This window comes from Limulus polyphemus, unplaced genomic scaffold (genome assembly GCF_000517525.1).
Source record: "Limulus polyphemus unplaced genomic scaffold, Limulus_polyphemus-2.1.2 Scaffold590, whole genome shotgun sequence".
Classification (NCBI taxonomy): domain Eukaryota; kingdom Metazoa; phylum Arthropoda; class Merostomata; order Xiphosura; family Limulidae; genus Limulus; species Limulus polyphemus.
The window spans coordinates 255,870-280,619 of NW_013666200.1; the positions used below are offsets into that span (position 1 = coordinate 255,870).

Consider the following 24,750-nt stretch of genomic DNA (forward strand, 5'->3'; position numbering starts at 1 on the left):
CAAACTTATAAGCAACATAAGTTTCTTTTAGTCTGGAACTTCCTTAATATCTTATCGAGGGTTTACGATGAGCGAGTTGATTATAAGGTGACGTGCGCACAATTCACTTAACAGGGAGCTAGCAAGCTTTGTAGTCTTCCCTGTTCATACGCCTACTAGAGATTGAGTTTCCACCGATGATGTTAGGTAATGTTTTCGTAAAAGTATTAATGTCCAATGTGAATCCACTGGAGTTAAATGGTTTGTAATGTTTGAAATTTATAAATATTTCTGGTCAAATATCTAAAGTTTTCCGATTAAAAAGCGTTATAGCAATCACATTTATAGCTTCCGAAGTTTATAGCACACTGACTATAGCGAACTCATAATAGATACTCTTTTTTTGGCGCGGCGCGTTGGTTATATTTATAGGCGTGTAGAGGTTTTCTAGAAATTTCAGTTTTACGTAACAATACTGGCGCTAACAAGTATTTACGTACACACATATATAGTTGATTCTTACTCTCGAGAACCTTCTACAACTTTGGAGAATAGGCGGAAGTTTTGCAATAATATTTAACAGTATAAGCTATGTATGTTTCTAAATATAAATTTAATCTAAACAAACGTTGATATTAAAGTAAATATGTAATAACAAATTCGTTACAGCAAAAATAATTAATTTGTTATAGCAATAACTTGACACTGAAGATAGAGTGTGATTTCGTAAAAAATCTTACATTAAACAATAAAGAATGGAAAATGATGCTTTATATGAGCAAAACTGAAGTAAGCTTTTAATAACACTAAACAAAGTGTTTGAAAATTTTTCATTGTACCTTCGTATTTAAGTTTAGTAATGTTGACTGAAGGAGTAGTTGATGAATACTTCCTGGATCAACATTAACTCTAGAAATATATTTATTAATACACTTTCATCAGGATGTTTTTTACCTCTAACGTTTCGGTAATACGGCTTCATTAGGATGTTTTTACTCCTAACGTATTGGTAATACATCTTTATTAGAATGTTTTTTTTACCCCTAACTTAGAAATAAGGCGGAATTTAAAGAACTTATTTATGAACTCATTTTAAGCCCCCCTCCCCAGTGGCACAGCGGTATATCTGCGGACTTACAACGCTAGAATCCGGGTTTCGATACCCGTGGTGGACAGAGTAAAGATAGCCCATTGTGTTTAAATACAAACAACCAATCATTTAAAGCACACACTAACATGCATGGAACTATTGAAACAGTCTTAACAGTTTAATTTGGAGATGAACATGAAACAATATACACGTTTGAACCTGTAAAAAGACTATTAAACTGATAGAGTTTTGAACATTCTAGAATCTTGGAACAGTTAAAACCAATGCAACATGTTAGCAAAAACATTATATGAACTTCATCTGTTAAATCATCAGAAATACATTGACAGCCGTAGAAACGCTTAAAAACACTAAGTCGTTTCAGACCTCCGTACGCTGAGACACATGTAGTTGAAAACCTAACACTGTTAATAAAGCAATGATAGAAGTTGGTATTTTTAAGTGTTGTATAAGACAATGTTGACATTTCTTCAATGAATCCTTTGTGTATTTTGATTTCTTTTTGTTCGTTTTATTTTTATAGTAACAACAGCTTTAGAAGCTTAACCGTGTGTTTTGTCTTGTTTCATTATTGCTACCTAATTCAAAGGTATAACTGTTGTATTGTTACCCATTTTGTATTACTAAATGCTTTCGGACAGCAAACTTGGAGAAGAGAATGTTGTGCTATTTTAATAAGAAATGTGCCTACATTTGACGTTACTCACAGCCTCACCTCTTTCACTAACATTTCACATCTAACCTTGTATTACTTCGACCTACACTACCCTTGCAAATATCTTCAAGTGTAGTAACAGTTCGAGATATGTTCTCTCATTTAGCACCCCAAAATGTCCCAATAAGCACAAATAGATCAACGTTGGGGATGTCGACGTCTAGATGGCCAAGGAAGATTTTGAACGCTATTTCTATTTAAACTCATTGGCTTGAATGCCAATCTGAAGATTATGAGTTCGAATCCCCGTCACCGAACATGCTCGCCCTAGATGGTTGCCGTCTGGGCCGGCTACTCGCGTGTAAGCATTCTTGGCTTACAAAATTAACGGCTGACCCCCAAACTAGTTGGGATTAAGGACGTTACGGAGAAGAATGAAATTTTTATATAAACGACTAATATCGTTATCATTTATAACATTTCACAGGTTTAAACAGAAATATATTGTCCAGAAAGTCATAATAAAACTCGGAACTCATAAGTTTCTTCATTACCAATATTAGACCAAGTACAAACCGACATAAATATGTCTCTATCGTTCTTATGGTAAGGAATTTTCGAGGTTAATATCAAACTTGAAGGAAATATTATGCTCAGTTTCTTCGCTCCACGTGATTTTTCCTATTGTTCTTCAACTCAATTTCGGTGTTCAAGGTAGCATGACAGCTGAAACTGTACTTTCACGATTGTTATGAGAGACTTATAGGTTAAAGTTCGCTTATGAAATCTACCATCTTGAAGTCTTCTATGTGAAGTAGTTGTGTTGGTATATAATTTACGATCCTTAAATGGGTAATGTGTGAAATGCTAAATACTCAATTTAGTTTTTCAGAGCATGTTCAAAAATTCACACGGAGTGGGAAGTTATTTTGGGCAACTGTGTTAATATACCATATAAGCACCCCCAGTAATCTACACTTATTATATCATATTATACGTACAGGTTAAGTAGTTAGCTTACAGGATCACCTACAAAAGTCTCGTTTTGAAAATATTATACGTACAGTAGGACTGGCATGAGCAGATGATGTGAAAATTTTCAGAACTTTATACCGCTAATGCTGCATCAATAACCTTTTTTTCTTCAAATGTCCACAGCACAGTGTGGACAGCACAGCACAAATGTCCACAGGACATTTTGATTACATTTCGCTGGCTCTTTCAGCTACTGACCCATAAGAACTCTATGCAGTAATTAGTACATCATTGGATTCACATAAAAATTCAGATTAATAGGCCTGTTAGACACTTAAAAGTAAGTTATTTCAATCAGTTAAGCAATATAACTTTGGTAAATAGTGCATGTTGAGCAAAAATTATGAATTTTGTTAAAACAGTTATGTGTTGTAATATACGATTTTTAAAGTAATAATAAACTCTTCTGTCACAATCATTAAAACAACAACGAACTCTCGAGCGGTTTTATTGAATCAAGAATGGTCAACAATGTTTATTTATTAATGTTTGTAATTAAGCACAAAGCTACACAATGGGGTATTCGTGCTCTGCTCACCACCCGGTTTCTAGCGTTGTAAGTCCTCAGACATACTGCTGTGCCACTGGGGGGCATTTTATTTATTAAAACAACAATAAACTGTAATGTGGATTTCCTGAAACATTCGGTGTCTGCCACATCTGTTTGTTTAAATGATCATCTGACTTTATTATAGCATTAGTTATATTCTTCGTCTGTTGAAATAATAAACAACTGCAACAGGAGATATTAAAGCAATTATTGTTGGCCATATCTATATGTTTAAATTATCATATAAGTTTATTGTCATATTGTTCGTCATAACTCTTGCAACAGTAATTTGATTACATGCCATTATTGTAACAATAATAGGCCGTTATAGCTGTTTGTTAAAATGGTTTCTCACGTCGAAATAAAAATGTTCTACATAATTAATTAGTATTAGGTCTATTATAGTTTTCTAACACTGTATTCTTTAGTTGTCCGTCAGGAATTTTCAATAATTAAAAGAGTGGCGAACATAATATAGTTGGAATATTTTCATCACTCTTTTAATTCTTGAAAGTCCCTAAGGGACTAAGTAAGGACTGTAGTGTTAAAAAAATATAATAGGCCTAATACAATTGTCTTATGACAAGTATAATTAATTTTAATCATGCTTCGCCAGCTTGGAAAATGAGTACACACCATACCAATATTCTACATATTAAAATTTTAACCTTTAGATTACCAACTAGTTGATATACTGGGGGGGGGGGGGTATGTTGCGTCACGTTGAATAATTTTATGCTTTTGTTTGTCACGTCATTCCATATAAAGAACTGACCAAAGAAATTGAGGAAAAGTCACTCAATTTTGTAAGTAATATGCATAAAGAGATATAGCAGTAATTAGTGATATTAATTACAATACTGGCGGTAGTTTTGTTTACATTTGTTTGAGTGACTCATACGTCACTATATAAAAAAAAACTTTACGGACCAGTTTGATGCATAAATAGTGTAGGAAAGTGTGTTTACAACTTCGGTGGTATTCATATGAGTTTATTGGTTTCTTATGTCTGTTTCTTTAACAGTACTGAGTTATTGTATATGATTATTATCGCTATGATGATCTATGTGCTGTTATTGTATATGATTATTATCGCTATGATGATCTGTGTGCTGTTATTGTATATGATTATTATTGGTATGATGACCTATGTGCTGTTATTGTATATGATTATTATTGCTATGATGACCTACGTGCTGTTATTGTATATGATTATTATCGCTATGATGATCTATGTGCTGTTATTGTATATGATTATTATCGCTATGATGATCTATGTGCTGTTATTGTACATGATTATTATTGCTATGATGACCTACGTGCTGTTATTGCATATGATTATTATCGCTATGATGATCTATGTGCTGTTATTGTATATGATTATTATCGCTATGATGACCTACGTGCTGTTATTGTATATGATTATTATTGGTATGATGACCTACGTATTGTAATTGTCTGTCATGTTCGTTGAATTGTTTGTTTGTAATTAAGCACAAAGCTACACAATGGGCCATCTGTGATCTGCCCACCACGGGTATCGAAACCCGGATTCTAGCGTTGTAAGTCCGCAGACATACCGCTGTGCCACTGGGGGGGGCTGTTCGTTGAAACAATAGTGAAATGTAATGAAAGTTAATTAAAATAATAATGGTATATCACATAACTTATTGAAACAATAAGGATCCGCCATATCTGTTTGTTAAAACGATAAAGAATTCCCATGTGATGTTATTGAAACAAGATGCAAATTTGAATGACAATAGCGTGAGTTTGTTAAAGCAATGGTGTTGTATCATTTATATTTATGTTTCTTAACCACAATAAACTGTTATAACTAAATTTATTTAAAACATAAAGATATCTTACATTTATATGTTTGGTAAAAAAAATATATTTATTGAACCGATAATAAACTCTTGCGTTAGTTTATTCATGTAACTCATGTCTAAGTTCTTAAAACAATGATTGTTCGTTCTGTCTGGTTCTCAAAATAATAATTATTCGTTCTGACTGGTTCTTAAGACAATGATTATTTCTTCGATCTGTTTCTGAAAACAATGATTGTTCGTTCTGGCTGGTTCTTAAAACAATTATTGCTCGTTCTGTCTGGCTCTCAAAACAATTATTGCTCGTTCTGTCTGGTTCTCAAAACAATAATTATTCGTTCTGAATGGTTCTTAAGACAATGATTATTTCTTCGATCTGTTTCTGAAAACAATGATTGTTCGTTCTGGCTGATTCTTAAAACAATGATTGTTCGTTCTGTCTGGTTCTCAAAACAATAATTATTCGTTCTGAATGGTTCTTAAGACAATGATTATTTCTTCGATCTGTTTCTGAAAACAATGATTGTTCGTTCTGGCTGGTTCTCAAAGCAATGATTATTTGTTCTGTTTGGTTCTCAAAACAATAATTGTTCATTCAGCCTTGTCTTATAACAATAATGAACTGCATGTCACTTTATTAATATAAAAACCATGTCTAGCTATCTGTTTATTGAAACAATATTGTTTTATCATATCTCCTCAAATATTATGAAATGTTTTTAACGATTTCTTTACAGATTTGTGGTAAAAATAGCTCAAAAATATGTTTCTTTTGTTTCTTAGTTAGTCTGATTTTGTTAAGATAGTGAGCCAGTTGTAGTCAGCGTTTGCTCCTTTAAGTTTACCCATGGGAAGATAGTGACAGTTAACATAATCCTTTGTCTGCTGATGGCAGATTCTTAACACATAGTCATATATGGACGAGCTAATTTCATAACGATAGTCAAATATTGGCAAGCTGCTTTTATTTATCGTTATACTTTGACCACCTGAAACTATATAGATTTATTTTTTGACACAAAATCTAGGAGGAATCTCAGATAGATAGTGAGAAGTTAATACAAAAGTTAACATCGAATTGTGGCTAAATGATAACATCTAAAATCAGGCAGTGGTCATAATGACATCTATTATGATGGGGGAGTAATTGACAGCCATATAGTTAGCTAATAACATCTAGTTATTTGGCCATTAAATGTTTTACTTAATTGCATCGAGTCTAGGTAGACAATGAACAGCTAATATCATACATAAAACAAATTTATTTCATAACATCCCCTACTGAACAAAAAGCTGTCATAGAAATTTCTAAATATATACGTTATATTTAAATAATATAGCCTGGTAGTGAATTTAAGTGAATTGCCAGTAATGTAGGCGGAAATTCCAACCTTAAACGATTTATTTCAACGTTGTAATTGAGAGCAGCTTTAAGGCATATTTTTATCATCTTAATGTATCAAGTGTTATCTAAAATTCTGAATTTACTCTTTATAAAAACAACTGTATATTTCTTATTGCGACAAAAGAGAAGACCGAATGATTTCCCATTGGATGAACGAAACACTGTAACTAAAACTGACTACAGGATTGTTTCTTCAAACTCTCCTAACCTCTAACCATACATCTTCTCTGCTTTACTCTTGATCAACACAGAAAAATATTTGTTTGTCGCGGCCTTTCGAAACCTGATCGATTGACAGAAATTCTCGAATAGTCGTGTAGTGGCGCTGAGATCGAGACTCATAATCCACAAGCGACAGCAACATAGTCAGTCAGAGTGAGGGGAGGACGAGTCTGAACAACAGCACGTGGTTGCGTGAACTTGTTGACATGAAGCTGAATATTTTTTTCAGTATACTAGACAGTTAGCAAGTATGACTAGTGGGAAAGTGACCTCCACTCGAGCACATTATATGGATCTAACATTCAATTTCACATGTAGTTGGCAAACAACAGTTACAGCTCAACGAAAACAGTTTCTTGCCTCCTACTCAGAGATAATTTGCAACAGAGTATTACTCGTGTTATTGAAGATAAGACATCTTAGGGATTCTCCAACCCTACAAAAATGTCACGCTTTCCAACATTTGAATTTGATTCTATCAAGTGAATATGGTCATGCAGAGATTTAATTAGTATCGGTAAGCTGTATCCTGAAAGGAAATACTGCCTCCGCTAGAGTGTTTTCAGCTAAGTGCCCTGAGATTTATTAGTTGCATCAAAGCTTTCAAAAGATGGAAAAGCTTCTTTTTACACGACCTTATTTCAACAGTTGGAGAATTGTCCATTCGCCAAAAATGTAGAATCTATGTGTATTTGAACTTTAAGGTCAGGCCTGGAAGTGTGATGGCCCAGACAAAACGGGGCTGTTGTAAAATCATTCATCTTCACGAGGACAACGCGCGTTTTCTTTTACTTGCTGTTTGTATGGTAGCGTATATGTTATTTGGAGCAGTAGCCTTTCATTTTGCAGAAAGTGGCCACGAGCACCTTAGCCGCCAGCACTACAAAACGGTACTGGCCAATTTCTGGGTCAAGTACAACGAAACAGTGAACAAGACCGACCTGGAAGAGTTACTGCGGGAATTTGGATACGCTTCTCAGGCTGGCTTAGTCAACAAACGTCCTCGTTGGGATATGTCTGGAGCTTTCTATTTTGTTGGAACCGTTGTGTCGACTATTGGTGAGTATAGTAACAGATATCGTTGTTTATCATTGGCTAATGTACTATATATAATGTTCGTTATTATATTAGTGACTAACACTGGCAAATGTATTAATGTCTCTTCTGGATTGGAACTGGTAATAACAAGTAATGTCTTATTTATGTGTATAAACAGATATTAAATATTTAATACATATACATTTATTTCCATATAAATGTTTTTAAATTCTAAGTAGCTAAAAGCATGTTTACAAAGTAAGTTTATATATAAGTATAGATTATATAAAAATTCTAAACCTACCGGCTTTAGAGAAATTTTAAAACTTAGTTTGTAAACGTATTTAGCCTGTAAACACTTTTAACATAGTTTAAACGAATTATAAGTTTATAGCAACTTTTATAGCAGTAGAGTTAAGTGAATATATATATATATATACACACACATATACATACATACAATCAATGACTACACTTCAAGATGAACAATAAGGCTCCAAGAAGAAACAGATAAGTGGCTCAACTACTATGATGATGACTGATTGTTGGTTAGTAATTACCTTGGTGATGATTATGTGTTAGCAAGTAAGTAACTACTATGATGACTTTAATATATATATGACTTTAATATATATATATATGCATATGTAGTAGATACAACCTCAGTGAAAATCAATGAGATACAAAATGGCAGGAATAATTTTGTTGAAACTAATATACCACTTTTGCTTTACATTGGACAAAATATTTAAATTTCATCAAACTATACAACAAAACATCATCATACTACAAGTCACCATGCCAAAACCTTAGTAATATATTATCAATAGGCTATGGATGTAATTTTTGGTTTCTATTATAACCAAGGATGCAAGTAGCACGTATTTACAACAAGAAGATTCATTTATACTTATAGTTTGCCATCATTTCCCAGTGGCTCAACGGTAAGTCTGAAGGCCTATAACACTAAAAAACGGGTTTAGATATGCATAGTAAGCACAGCACAGATAGCCCATTGCGTAGCTTTGTTCTGAACAACAAAAATGAGCGTGCAGTTTTATATCTAGAAACTAAAGAGTACAGTCGCTGTAATTATTTTCAATTTAATCTGTGGAACGAATATTAAGTTGATGTGCTTAAAAATGTTGTATCAATTTTTCAACAACAATTAAAGTTTTTATACTTGCCGCTTTAGATTTTACGCCCAATAACATTTATTTAATTTATTATTTACAAAGTATAGGTATCCTTGTTAATATTTCTTCTAGTAAAACAACACAGCCCACGAGAACAGTGCCATTAGGCAGTGCCTTAGGCATCGCTATGAAAACTGACGTGTTCATTTAAGAACAGCGTTTTAGGTAACCACATGTTTACAAAACTAAATTTGAAACCATTATACTACTTAGTGTTTTAGGATATCTTAAGTACGTTTACAGACAAAATAAAAAACCCTTAGGTCAACTACTGTTTTATTTTACCATGTGTATACAGAAACAACTGAAACATTACGTCGCCTAATGTTTTGGTTACGTTAAATATGGTTAAATATTAAAGTGAAAATCATTGAGGTTACTTTAATTATTCTTACAGAATAAATTGAAAACTATAAGGTCACAACCTATAAGAGATAATCTTCAAAATTGTTATATCACTTTGTGTATTAGCTTACCGTACGTTTACAGACAAAAACTAAAACCGTTAGGTCATATATTGTTTTAGGTTACTTTAAGTTTCTTAAGAGAAAATGCAAAACTATTACATCACTTAATATTTTAGGCCACCTGAACGAAATTTGCTGAACCATCGTTGACACTTACGAACGTTGGAAACATTTCCATGAACTTCTTTGAAATTTTTTGTGGCTATAGAGGCATTATTTCCCTTTTTGTATTCAAACAGCATTACATGCCGAATGTGTCTCGTAGTCTGTCATCACTATAAGGGATTAGAAGATACTAAACTTTATACATTATATAGGTTACACTAACGTGACGTTTAGGTGGTTCGTTTAATTATTATACGTGATGTACGTTTTTTTTTTGGGGGGGGGGGTTAATGAAAGTGTTCCAAAACGCGACATTAATCTCTTGACGACCTATTATAAAATGCCTGGTAATCGAGGTGGCCTTGACCCTCTGTAAAGGGTGCACCACAAAAATACAGTGTATTTGCCGCATCCCGTGCTGTCTGATATTCTCCTGGGTTGTTGATCATGGAATGAAATACTAGATGTTTTCGATCAATTAGTTTGTGTGCTTTTGATAACGTCACCGACCGTTTTTGTAGTTCCAGCGACAAATCTTCCAACCCTGTGAGTGCATCCAACATTAAACCCGTATTGATTAATATTGAAACATCAGTTATACGTTATTTCAGGCTTCGGTATTGAGCTCTTTCTGATGAGCTACGTTTAAGGTCATTCTCAGCAACTCCAAAGTGTCTAAACAATGCAGGAAAATCCAGCCATACAGCCCTGATGCAAATAATTAAAGCTGTTTTTTTTACTTGTTGGTGATGATTCGTCAATCATTATACCAATCTTGAATTTTAGCTTACTATTTCAGTCACTAATATCTCTTTCATAGCATTAGCAATATGTACACTAATGTCTGCACAAGAATGGTCACTGTGTAAAACACGTCCCATGTCAATTCCATCGAGCAAGTCAGTAAATTCACGTTCAGCTTTGCATATACTGTAAACTGTTCGAAACACAAGACAAGTGGATTCTAAGCACGAGTATTTCTGTTTGACTACCATATTTCCCAATGCTGTTCTGGAAGTTGCATATGTAATTTCTTATGTTTTTTTTTTATGTACAGTGCGCTTCTTGTGTTTATTCCTTAACTGTGTTTGTTGTTTCTATGTTGTCTCACCAGTAGCTTTCTTGCTATTTACGGCATAAACCTAAGCCTTGAGTTTTGTCAGCACCTAACGTCGAATATTCTTATACACACGATAAACAAGTTTACCTTGTTTTGTGTAAAGCCAATCATATTCACGCATTTTTTCTTTAAACTGATCACAGGACCAACACTTAGGAATATCAGTCATGTCACAATCGGGTACAGAGGCATTTGAGGTTGTTTTTCCGATGTTTGCATCAGTGTGTTTACTGTGTTCACAAATATTGATTTCTTCAGTTACGGATACCAAACTTGATGCAAGCCTTTCAACATCAGATTCAACTTTACGTTTTTGTATGATCTACTTATCCATGACAAATTTTATTGTCACTTATTTTGAAGTAAGAAAGGAAAGTGTACACGTGAACACAGGTACATAGTACACATAAAGTATTCCGAAAGTTATTAAAGTCCTGCACGAATTACGGCGATGACGAAATTGTTCTCACGAGTATACTAGCAGCAACTAATTTCAGAGTTGGCTGTGTCACGGCCGTACCCAACTAACCTGCGATACTAATCTGTTTTATCAAATATTCGTTTCAAAAGTACCATCTTACTGTACCAAAGATGCACCAAAAGTACTAAGTATACAAACTTTGCAAGAAAAAAAAACACTGTTTGAGCATAATAATTTTTTATGAGAATTTATTTTCAAACAAGTAGGATAGGTAAATAGATTAAGAAATTTGATATTTCTGGCAACTCTGACTGATTCCAAGCTCTTGATACGTTGGAAATTGAACAAGTCTTAAACACAATGCAATGGAATGATCATGCACAAGAAGTGACGATACGCAAAATGCCAAATTATAGAAGTGGGGTACACGTACCCCCGCGTTACTCACCACTTTGAGCACTCAAGATAATCCTTAAAACAAGAAAATACAATTAACTGGTCTTTAGATCGGATTTGTTTAATAAAACAATGTATTTAATCTGTTTTACGGTTTACCAGTAAAGCGAATTACAGTTTAACCTCAAACTAGTAAAAGTATCTTTACACGTCCTACATTTAATCTCATGTCGTAGTGAAATTAAACCACTAAGCATTTATTTAAAACTTTAACCCTATTATTTACCAATCTTTCTAAACCTAGTTATTCTTTTGTTACTTAGCCCAAATTACTACAAACGATGAAATCAATATTAAATACTATTCAAAAACATATAACAGTATAACAGCTTATCTATCCAACACCTTCTTTCTTCCGTAGCGCCCTCTAGTACCCTAGATATAATGAACATGGTGTGGTTATACACATTCTTATCCATGAAAATAAATAGTAAGAGTTTGGTTTTAATTTCGCGCAAAGCTACACGAGGGCTATCTGCGCTAGCCGTCCCTAATTTAGCAGTGAAAGACTAGAAGGAAGGCAGCTAGTCATCACCACCCACCGCTAACTCTTGGGCTACTTTTTTACCGATGAATAATGGGATTGACCGTAACGTTATAATGCCCCCACGGCTGAAAGGGCGAGCATGTTTGGTGGGACGGAGATTGCGAGTCGAGCGCCGTAAGCACCCGGGGGCCGAAATCTTAAGAGACCGAATAAAGAATGTAATGTTTAAAGCATACATAATGCTATTGTTTTATGAAATATAGTTGGTGTTATGATTTAGTTTATTAGAAATTCAACAATTAAGCGAAGAAAATCAAAAGGATTTTCCTTGTTTGTTTTAGCACAAACTTATAAAATAGGTTTCCTGCGCTCTGTCCATCACGAAAAATCGAACCTCGAATTTTAGCGTTATATATCCGTAAACCTACCGCTGACCCATTGGAGGACACCCGAAAGATCCTGATCTAAACGTCATGTTGTTATTCTTTGTTGTTGAAGGGCGACCACCATCTTTTCTATGAGTTGCAGCGAGGGTTAATATTATTGATGGAAAAAACTCAAAATGTTAAACATTTCTGTTTATGTTGATATGACATATGTTTGGACTTTAGTTTACAATAAACTATCAGATAAATCTTGACTCTGTTTGATAAAGTTTGTACCATAATTTTCGAAACTGTGGAGAGACAGCGTTTTAAACATGTGTTGAGTTTTAAACAAACCGTTTTGATGTAACTCGTCTTTGCTTTCAAGTATTAAAGTGTTTCATTGTGCACATGAAATAAAATTACTCATATAAATCTTGACATTATATTTGAAAATCATAATAAACTTGAGCTTGAGGAAATATCTGCAAAGTAATTTGACAGATTTGTAATTACAATAGAAATCAAATGATTTATTTAAGCGTTCTATTAATGGTATTTCGCAATTATTTGAGCGTCCTATTAATGGTTCGTGTTGCATTATATAAACTTTCTATTAATGGTTTATTGTGAATTATTTAAGTGACCTGTTAATGAGTTCTTTGTGAATTATTTAAGTGACCTGTTAATGAGTTCTTCTTGCATAACAAGCACCAAAAGCGCTTTTACAGTTTCCAGAAGTTCAATTTTAGGTTTTATAAAGATTTTCTGGGAATTACGTATCTCTTTGTGTGACCGGATCGTTCATTTACCAGCGTTGGTTTGAGCAAAATCTCGGAACAAACTTTTGAAAGGCTAATACTTTTTCTGTATCAGATGTCATTGACATCGCACACAAAAACAACACAGATTTACACAAAAACTTTAAAAAATCCTGTATTAAGATTAGCCTATATAGCGGAAGAGATGTATACTAATAATAATAATAAAGGATGTATTCCATTTTAGACATGCTAGAAAACACTTATCTGGTTACAATGTAAGATCAGATAGAAATAAATCTAAATAATGGGCGGGAACATTACAGTTTAAAGAGAAAAAAAAAGGTTCGATTCTGATCATAGTTTATTATTAAACTTTAAGTTGATATAGAAATATTCTGAAGAAGTAAAAAATGAGATGGTGGTAGATTTGAACTCGAGACTGCTCGATGGACAAATATTTTAGTCAACTAAGCTACTGCAACAATAAAATTTGTAATTCCTGAATACTAAATCCTCAACAGCAACAATAAAAGGTTTAGAAATTCTGTAAACTCTTTTTTTTTCCCTAAGGTATCTAACCTAGTTTAACCCTACCGATTTTCGAGTTTTACGGATTCGAACAGGCTGTTATATAACTCCATAATATACCATGCATCTAAATGATAAATATTTTTCGTATAAACGCAGATTTCAGAATTTAATGTTACATTAAACATGTGTATTTACTTTATTGAATGCATGCAAACAAGATGAAGTGGGTGAAAAATTTTGGTTTTAAAAATTTCACGAAATCTGAGTTTTAAATATTAATCTTCTAGAGATTCGGGGGTAGTGGTGGGGGTGCGGGTGGAGCTCTAACCAGGGCTACGCGCAACCGGGAATACGGCAAGTTACTTGGGGCCATAACTAGAAAAGATAAAATAAATCACATGAAATGAAATGGGCCTCCTTCAAGTTGTTCTTCCTTAAACTTCCCAGTTGTTCTGACAAAACGAAGCTTATGAGTCTTTTTTTTTTAATGTAGAACTCGTTCTTCCTAAAACATTTGAATTCTTAGTGCAAAAATTGTACGTAATAGGAACGTTTTCATAGCTTAAAATATTCTCATCCATCTTAATTACTGCAGATATTGCAGTTCTAGAATTTACACAGCTCTCCACAAATTCTTTTACTTTATTAATATCTCGTTCTGCTTTCAGAAAGTAAGTTGAATAATCTTAGACGAAATATCAATCAATAGGCAAGCGTAATATAGGTAGTTAACGAAACCGAAAATACCCATGTGCTATGTTAGTAGGTGTTTTAGTCATGGTGCGGGACTAGTAGATTTCTCAGGAAACATTTAGAGTCATGTCCATAACTTTAACATGATCATCGAGTCATGCTATTGGGGACTGACAAACATTGTACAAATAAAGAAAATAATGTTATAAAACACGATGTGTTTTTCGCAGTTGATTAGAACAGGAAATACTGTTCGTGTGTTTAAAACTTTCCTTCTGTTTAAACTTAGCTAAGACTAAACACTGTGTTACTGTTACCACATGTCTTCCGTATATACATTTTAAAGTACTGCTTGTTTGTTCTTAAGCTCAAAACTACACAATGGACTATCTGTGCTATTGTATTCTAAAATTGATTTCATCTAGGATACTACGTATAGGGATTAAGACTTGGATATAACATTTCAGTTCATCCCCCCCCCCCAGTAGCACAGCGGCATGTTTGCGGACTTACAATGTTATAAACCGGGTTTCGATACCCGTGGTGGGCAGAACACAGATAGCCCATTGTGTAGAGTTGTGCTTAACTTAAAAGAATTAAGTAAGTCGTTTATAACCAATGTGAACTTACTTATGCAGTTCTTTTTTTTAATTATTACAAGAACTTTTCATTGTGAAATTCTAACAAGGTTGAATATCGATATAAACTAACACAGCTTTTAAACAAGCAGAAGTTAAGTCCACGTTATTTTATATTTTGTACAGATAGCTTAGCCTGTTTTACTAAGTTTGAATCTGACATTCATTCATTCACTTTCAAAGAAAATAATTCTAAAACGAAATCTCTTTATTTTGATTCCTTTCATAATGAAATCCTGAGCTGTCTCAGTAATTCAACGTTTCTAAAATTAATCTTGTTAATGCTTATAAACTGTGAAATAAAACTCTCGTAGAAAACATTAGGTTGTAAAATAAAAGTTTCCCTGTTTGTTTCTACTCTAACGATGATGACACGACATAAAAGGTAAGTGATGACTTTGCACTTAATAATGTTTAAAGGATTCATTATGAGTACTCTCACCATTAGAGATGACAAGAGCAGTGGTCGTAAAGAGAATTTGCTTAGTGAACCTTTTCCAAATAACTTACAGAATAATGTTAACGGTATTATTTTATGGAAATTAGGCCTAACATAGTCACGATTTTGTAAAGTAGAGTGAAACTTCTGTTACTGCTATTTATCTCTAATAGTGATAATTGTTTTGTTTGATTTGGTTTTGTTTTTGAATTTCGCGCAAAGCCACTCGAGGGCTATCTGCGCTAGCTGTCCCTAATTTAGCAGTTATAGACTAGAGGGAAGGCAACTAGTCAACTCCATTCATCGCCAATTCTTGGACTACTCTTTTACCACCGAATAGTGGCATTAACCTTCACATTATAATGTCCCCACGACTAAAAGGGCGAGCATGTTTTGTGAAGAGGATTCGAACCTGAGAACCACCAATTATCAGTCAAGTGGCCTAACCACTAGACCATGCCAGAAAATTGTATAAAGCAAGCTCAATGATGTTCGTATACCCTTCTCTTCATCTATAGTCATGGTTTTATAAAGTAGGTTAATGATGCACTTGTTATAAACGTGTTCTATTAAATACTTCAGGTTCATATACTGTGTGCTGTAGCCTTTACATCAAAATTGTCAGTGAAACAAACATCATTAACCTACTTTATAAAACCATGACTATCAGATGAAGAGAAGAGTATACGAACATCATTAACCTACTTTATAAAACCATGACTATTAAATCTGTACAATATCCAAGCTTAAAATTATTCTTGTACTTGACTTTCAGTGTAAAGATACATGTATGTTTTTTATATATAAGCAGAATTTCACAATAAAAGGGATATAGATATTTTAAAATAGGTACAGATGGATAGTGAAAACCAAATCGGACAGAAATATTGAATTGACCTCACTTGTATAGGTATTTTACCTTTGTTTCTAATCTTCGGATGTTGTTTCTAAAGGTAAAGCAAAAAAATGGGTATTAATATCAATTTCATTTTTGTATGTACTAACTCATGCTTATTGGCCAAGGAAGTGGAATTAAGATCTACTTTTGGATATAACAATAAGATTATTAAAGACTTAAATCTAAAATATCAAAAATGCAACTTCAAACAATGTATTTAAGTTTTTGAATCTTGGCTTGGTAACCAATCAGATATGTTGGTACATCTGTTTCTTTGATAGCCACGACTTCATAAAGTAGGCTTCCAATTTTCGTAAAGCAATGTCTGCTTAATTTAATTGGCATTTTATTACAAGAATTTAATAACGACTGTGCTATATAATGCATCAGTCGTGACAGTAAACATATTTTTCCAGAGTTTTCTGTTTGATGGAAAGAATCATCACACGCGGTGTTTAGTCAGTGTATATTAAATTTTAATTTCATTTTGTTGTAAATAAAAAAAAATCAGCTTTGTCTTTGCATCTACTTCATAAAGAAAGTGTTAGATTTAACCACTATCAACTACAGTTTCAAACTTAATAAACGATGTGAGTTTGTTCAAAGTTAACACATATGTTTTTGGACAATTTAATTTTGTGTTTTATAGAAAGAAATTAGGTTCAAAACTGAAACTTTATAGCTTTGCTCTATTAAATGTGTTACAAGGAATTATTTTTATGAACTGATTAAAATGATCGTTGAAAAAAAAGTATTGTTTTGGGTAACTTTAGTTTCAGGTGATTTGACGCTATGTTATCATTATCAGTTAGTTATGTCTGAGTCATGAAAGGCCAAAGTCGTTAATTATAATACAAGTCTGAGATCGAGAGTAAAATGTAAAACGAAATAAATTTGATATATTTGAAACTTAATGTACTGGCACCATAAAACAAAAATATATAAATATAAATTCATTTAAAATGTAAGTTAATAGTTCATTGAATAATAATTCTATATTAAAAACAATTATTGAAATAAGTTATTTCTTCCATTAGCTCCACTTTCTTTCTACGGACATTACAGTTTTTACTGACAGTATCTTAATTAGATTAATTATTAAAACACATAATTTCGAAAGTAAACAAAACACTACGACAGTAAAAATGAAACCACGTCTCATATTCATTCTCCAAGTTGTTAGGCTCGGAGACTTCTCTATAGAATTGTGCAAGAAAAATTATTCAAATAATGCTCTTTCTCTACAATTATAATTTTAGAAGCCCTCGCCTCAGAATGAAATTATGTCTTTACCTAACGCAGAAAATATTAACAATTTCTCTGCGTTACCAAACTGAAACACGAGAATCATTGGATTGGTGTATGCAATTATTTTTACAAAGATCATCATATCAAAATATATTATAAAATGTTCAGAAGGCAAATTCGAGTTAAAATAACTCAACACTAATTACTGAAGAACTGGTCAGTACTGTTATTAAAGTCTCAAGTTTGGAACCAGTACATCATCAAACGCCGAGTTTTGTTTCATTCATTAAATACAGTGGTAGTAGTACATGTTTCAGCTTCAGTATAACATATTTAAATCTATATATTTATTTATCAGACAGTCTCTCCAGTTAAATAAAACGTACTGCGATAAAGTAAACTATTATGTTTGTGTATCTATTCATCCTTGAGATAATTAGCGAACATGTATGTTGGTTGCCTAGTCAGCTAGAAGCTTGTATGATGTTCCACAAATAGCACTAGGACATCTTTGATTATCCTAGTTCTCTTTAGATGGGCGGACAAAGTTGCTTGTTTGTCTTTGTCTTACTAACTACATGGTGTTTCAGGTTTTGTCAACTTTCCTAAAGACTTTAAATCACCTGATCATTTCTTGAGTCTTCAGATTTTGTTTAAATGATTATAGTTTCTTAATGAGTTCAGACTGTATTAAATTTATTGTCCTTTCTTAATGATTCCTGGTTTTATCATACACCCCTTTTTTAAAGATTTAAAGTTTTATTAAACTGCTTATTATTACTTAAATATTTCTTGTTTAGTCAGCAAATTACTTCTTAGTTTTCTACTTAAACAGTTTAGAACCATAGTTAAAAATTTTAAATACGTTTCATATTCAGTTTCTTGATTATGGTGTGCATCATGTATTTTGAATTAACCTTTATTACCTTACTTGGTATCTGTTTTTAGCTATACATTGTTCTTCGATTATATTTTCGAACTGTTATCATTACCCAATACTTCCCTTGTATACTTGAATTCACTTAATCTATGTTACTTTAATCAATCTCTGTTATATTTCATAGATCCGTGTTATATTTAATAACCAATGTATTATAATTAATCAACTTGTGGTACAATTACTTATCATGTGTTATATTTAATAAACCTGTGTTACATTACTTCTTAGAGTATTTGAAGAATCATAAATTTGTGAACAGCAGTACAAAGTTACATTCTATCTAAAGTCTAACTGTTTTTTTGGGGGGAAAACCTCTGAAATATATACATTTTGAAATGATAATTAATTATTCATCAGACAACAAATTACCACTTACTAAGATACCCAGTAGACGCTGTGAACTTGTTTACATGTTTCGTCATTAAGAATTATATCTAATTTGATTCTATGAATAATTTTAAAGTAACCTCCACTAAAATTATATTGAATATGATACTTTGTGTAAAACACAACTTTAAAACAAATATAATTATTGAATAAAGCTACAGCTTACTCTGAGATTTATTAGCAAAGTTGTGCTGTTGTAAATCATTTATTAGCTTATTTATTTATTTGTATTTCACGCAAAGCTACACGAGGGCTATCTGCGCCAGCCGTTCCTAATTCAGCACCACCCACCGCCAAATCCTGGGCTACTCCTTTACCAACGAATAGTTGGATTGACTGTCACATTATAACGCCCCACGGCTGCAAGGGTGATCATGTTTGATGAGAGGGGGATTCGAACCCGCGACCCTCAGGTTGCGAGTCTGTTTTTGTTTGTTTGTTTGTTTTTGAATTTCGCGCAAAATTACACGAGGGCTATCTGCGCTAGCCGTCCCTAATTTAGCAGTGTAAGACTAGAGGGAAGGCAGCTAGTCATCACCACCCACCGCCAACTCTTGGGCTACTCTTTTACCAACGAATAGTGGGATTGACCGTCACATTATAACGCCCCCACGGCTGAAAGGGCGAGCATGCTTGGTGTGACGGGGATTCGAACCCGCAACCCTCAGATTACGAGTCGAGCGCCTTAACAACCTGCCCATGCCGGGCCAATATAAGAGTATTTCCTCCAGCATGTTAAAATGAAAGTACCTTGGATTTTTCGGTGAAATTACAAATAATATTTCATTAAATTTTTCTGCATGACTGGGAAGTATTTTCTTTGAAGTAATGAGAACTAAACGCATTTTCATAAAGAATTTGGCATGAAGCTAAAAAAGGAGTTTAATTTACAAAAATGTTTTATTAGAATCAAGATTATTTCATTAAATGTTTCTATTAATATTTTCACATATAACTGAAATAAATGTTTCCATAAATTCTCGAAACTGGAAATGTTTTACTCAAATATTGAATCTAAACTGACGGAATGCGCCACTAACATATGAAGTTTTGTTTGTTTGTAGTTATGCACAAAGCTACACAATGGGCTATCTGTGCTCTGCCCACCACGGGTATCGAAACCCGGTTTCTAGCGTTGTAAGCCCGCAGACATACCGCTTCTTCACTGGGGGGCAACATATGAAGTAAGTGTATGTAAACGTGTATTATTTTCATTCACATAAAAAGGATTCATTTACTGTATATAAATTATGTATATATATATTGTTGTATCGCGTTTTTCATTGTGAAATTTTAGCTATGTTAAGAGATTTATTTATGTAATTCAATTTAATCTTTGCCAAAGAATACATCGTATATGTATAATTCATTCAATTGTGTTAAAGAATATTTCGTATTAATAGACCTGCAAAACATTTACGGTCTATATTGCAACAGTACTTCTATAAATACAGGATTTCTAGAATAATACAAAAGAATCTTAATCACATATACCGAAATCTATAATTCTACTTGTCTCAGGCCTTTACTAAGTACGACCTACATTAGATAAAGAGATAAATTAACACTGTAACAAGTACACGTGTTTGCTTTAGTTTAGATAGGGCTACTATCAATAAATAAGCTTATAACGTTATTCTACGACCTCATGTTAGACTTTTTTTAAAAATTTGATAAGTTTTTAATGTGTTGTTATACAAAATGTCTACTAAAGTATATTTTCACCCGTTGAAACGAAATGCGTGCGCATTTAGGTAGTAGGATGAAAGCGCATTTTCAGGACATACAAAACTAAATATTATTATAATATATTATGTTGCGCTATAAGATGCCAATTAAAATGTGCAATAAACCCAATCCCTTGGGTCAGAGCGTTTATGTAATATGATTGTCTAGTTTACAGTTTACAACTGTCTCTTGTCAATAATGAAAATTGCATTGCGTTTGTTTTTAACCAAAGAAGACTAAATACAATGCATTGTTGGCAAAAAGCTTTGACTTTTGATGAAATGCTTGCATTCAGCACATTAGAGCGATCGGTTTCGCTAAGTAGCTGCTGGGGTATTTTCCGGTGGATGCCACTGTTTCTTGTCATTTTACTGAGCGCAAGGAAATAATGCTATGGAAGTGAGCGATTTTTGACAGTTGTCATTTCTATAAGAAGTGTCAAAGGGGAGATATTCAATGCAATTTATTCTACATGATACAATAAAGTCATGCAGGCATACAATACCGAGATGATATATATATGTAATGAACAACAACAACAAATATATATATTAAAACACATTCTTATCTTTATGCGTCTTTTCCGATCATGTTCCTATCTTCGAAATATTTCTTTGAATCAGATGAACATTTTTGTTGGTAATATGTTTTTTCTCAGATTGACTGTTCAGCATATACGAAGACTGATGGATCGATGTTGATATCGATATAAACTTTTAGGAATTACAAAAATGAATACTTTTTCTGGAATGTAATCTAGAAAATATACATTTATATATATATTTCTACGACTAACCCTTTAGGAGATACAGTGTGACAGACGGATATTTTGGTGTTATATATATGTATATATATATATATTTGTAAAGCAATATTTTCTATTAAACAGTTATTTATTGCTTGTCTGTCCTGTATGTATGTAGTGATATGAAGTGTGTTTGTCTGGCACAAATTGATTAACAACTGGTTCGTGGATTTCTTATGTAATATAATTTAATGATTAGAATTATGGAAGATAAAGAGAAGAAGAAACATGGCATGTAAAACATATCAAATGTTTCTTTGCTTTTTAGTGTATAAAGGTCAACAATGTTTGTTCACCAAAATTTTCCCACTTACATGAGTTTGATGCTTGTATTAACGTATAACATGCAGAAACTAGCTTTGAAATGTGGTGGCCTTATACTTGCGCTGGCCACACACACTTTACATTAATTAACCATTTGGTATTTCTAGGATTTCCTAAGTAAAGTGAGGATGGCCAATTCTTTAGATTTAGTACTTGTCATATACAGGTTTAGAAACAACTGAAGACGGTTTTCTCTATATTTGCCAATAAAATGACCAGGTGATGTGGGCAATAAGTGCACTCAGTGATGTTTGAATATATAAACGGGTTGTTTAGTTCAGTCTAGTTATTCTTTTATTTAGATTCTTAGTTGACATAGATCTTTAAACATCAAGAGTTAAGTGCAGTCGTCTTTTATTTTTATGTATACGTTCATTGATTGAGTTTGTGTTGTCATATTTTATTTGTTGAATAAATAGAGCGTTTTTGTTTCATTGCGCAATTTTTGTCCAATCTCTTTCCTAATTTCGGTCAGATCAACATTCATTTTAACACCGTAATACATTTTCCACTAAACTTCTAATTAGAGATAATACTATTCGCATCTGTAAGAAATCAGTGCACCTAAGAATATCACAAATGTTCTCGTTGCCTTCATTAACTGGACTAGCAGAAATACCCGCCCTCCGGGCAGTTATAGCTGCTAGTTCCTGCGGAAGTATATTGGGCCTCCAGCCTTCTCTGGAATTGTCTGACAGTTCTACAACAATGTACTCATACTTGACATTCAATAATGTTCACAATCCATGAGAAAAGGGATTTTATTGAAATTTTAGTTTAAAAATGAGCTATCATCACAGAGTAGATTTTATTGAAGTATTTCTTTGTTGACGCAGTTATCAATGATAGTGCCTTTCTTTTCTGTTGCAACACTAACTAGATTTTCACTAAAGAAAATCAAATAGTTTTTAAGTTTGTTTTTGATTGTTTTATATTTGATACTTCTTTTTTTTGTAATTTTTATTGGTTAAATCTGAAACATATCATTTTTATGAAAATTTAAATTGTTTTATTTATTGCTCAGCTATAAAAATACTGCCTAGTTATAACTGTTATTGAACACTTAAGAATCACCGCAGTTGCACTTTTTATCATCGCCCATTCAACTGAACTGATTAAAATAGGTTGTGCTACGTTATTTAATTGAATAAGTTGTGTTTAAATAGGATGACAACAGTCACAGTAATTGCACATTATTTTATACATCATTTTTTAACAACTTGCTCAAGATGTAATGTCAGATATCGTAAAACGTATACATTTAACCAAATAATAATTATTTACGTATCTGCTAAAACGGCCATTAAAATATGACTACGTAATGGAAATAAACTTTTATGTTATTAATATATAAAAAAATCTCAGGATACTATTATCAATATATAAAAAATCTCAGGATACTATTATCAGTATATAAAAAAATCTCAGGATACTATTATCAATATATAAAAAATCTCAGGATACTATTATCAGTATATAAAAAATCTCAGGATACTATTATCAGTATACATATATAAAAAATCTCAGGATACTATTATCAGTATGTAAAAAAATCTCAGGAAACTATTATCAGTATATAAAGAATCTCAGGATACTATTATCAGTATATAAAGAATCTCAGGATACTATTATCAGTATGTAAAAAATTTCAGGATATTATGAAAAACCCCATTTACATTAGCTTAATAATCGCATAAAAGTAGGAAGAACTAAAAATTGTCATTACATGTTTGTCAATACTCTGTTAAAGACTGATGATAAGTGACATGTTTGTCCATGTTCTATTAAAGTTTGATTGTTAACCTTGTAATAGTTTTAAAGTCGCACCTGCAATTTCACGGAAAAGTGGTATTGATACAAGAAAAGCCAATCAATTAGCCAAGGTCACTTTATAGTAAATATTTTACCGTCTATTTCATACTATATAACAAACGTAGCTATCAATATAAAAAATAAAAAGGTTGATCGAATTGTATGTCTGGTATTTTTATTAATTAATTGGCATGAGCTGTGAAACCACAAGCATCAATCTTAGCTCATATATATATTTGATTCACGACGAATTACTGACTATCCAACATTGCAATGACATTCTCTACGGTTAAACTTATGGCTAATAATGTTGCATAAAATTTTCTTCAAGCGAAATATCCATAATTTGATATTGTTAAAGACGTAGACCTAAATGACATAACATTTCGACGAAAAGAACTTTCAATGTTCTCTGTAGGAGTGAAAAAAATTCACATGGCAAAGTATTTAGAACAGAAACAGGCTCTGAAACCACACCTTAGACCAATCATGACTAACGCCCTCATTTATAAAGTGAAAGCTATGGACAAAAAAACAACAAAAACGTCCCACTCAAAAAGACATTACCATGAAGATACGCGTAAATCTTGGTACCATAAACAAAATAATAAACTAGTATTTATAGTTGACGAAGGCTCATAAGCTCATAGCCACGTTTCAAAACCAGTGATTATTTTCATAAGAAAAATAACTGAAGAAATAGGAAAAACAGTAAACCTGTTCAACTACATACGTGAAGTCCCTGATATAGCTTTAACAGTCTTTTGTCAAGACTTGTAGTCTAAGAGTGACCTCGCCATCCTTCGGAGGCTTGTTTCAATGTAAATTATCATGTTCGGCAATAACGATTAATCGTTACCACAAAAAAAACAACAGGGTATTCATATATTTCTAAGTCTTTACACAACTGATGCTATTAGAGAATCCATTATTATGAACCTAAAGGAATTCACACAAGCATCTTCCGTGGGAAAGTTCAGAAATACCACATAGGACTAATTCTTGAGAACGTATAATTAATATAAGGATATGATATACGATTTCAAAGCCAGTTATCTGCAAGCTACATATTAATACGAATATCCCATAAATAAGAATATGA

General features: G+C 32.7%; 1 protein-coding gene across 1 annotated transcript in view; it reads right to left on the reverse strand.

Annotated features, from left to right (window-relative positions):
* Positions 1 to 10,374: 10,374 nt before the first annotated feature.
* The window catches only part of LOC111085745 (transmembrane ascorbate ferrireductase 1-like), a 57,894-nt gene continuing 43,518 nt past the window's right edge, over positions 10,375 to 24,750 (reverse strand). Inside the window, exons 5-6 of the mRNA XM_022385763.1 lie at positions 10,800 to 10,996; positions 10,375 to 10,529 (exon numbers count right to left, since the gene is read on the reverse strand). Coding sequence (XP_022241471.1) covers positions 10,375 to 10,529; positions 10,800 to 10,996 — 352 coding nt within the window. The remainder of the gene's footprint in view (positions 10,530 to 10,799; positions 10,997 to 24,750) is intronic.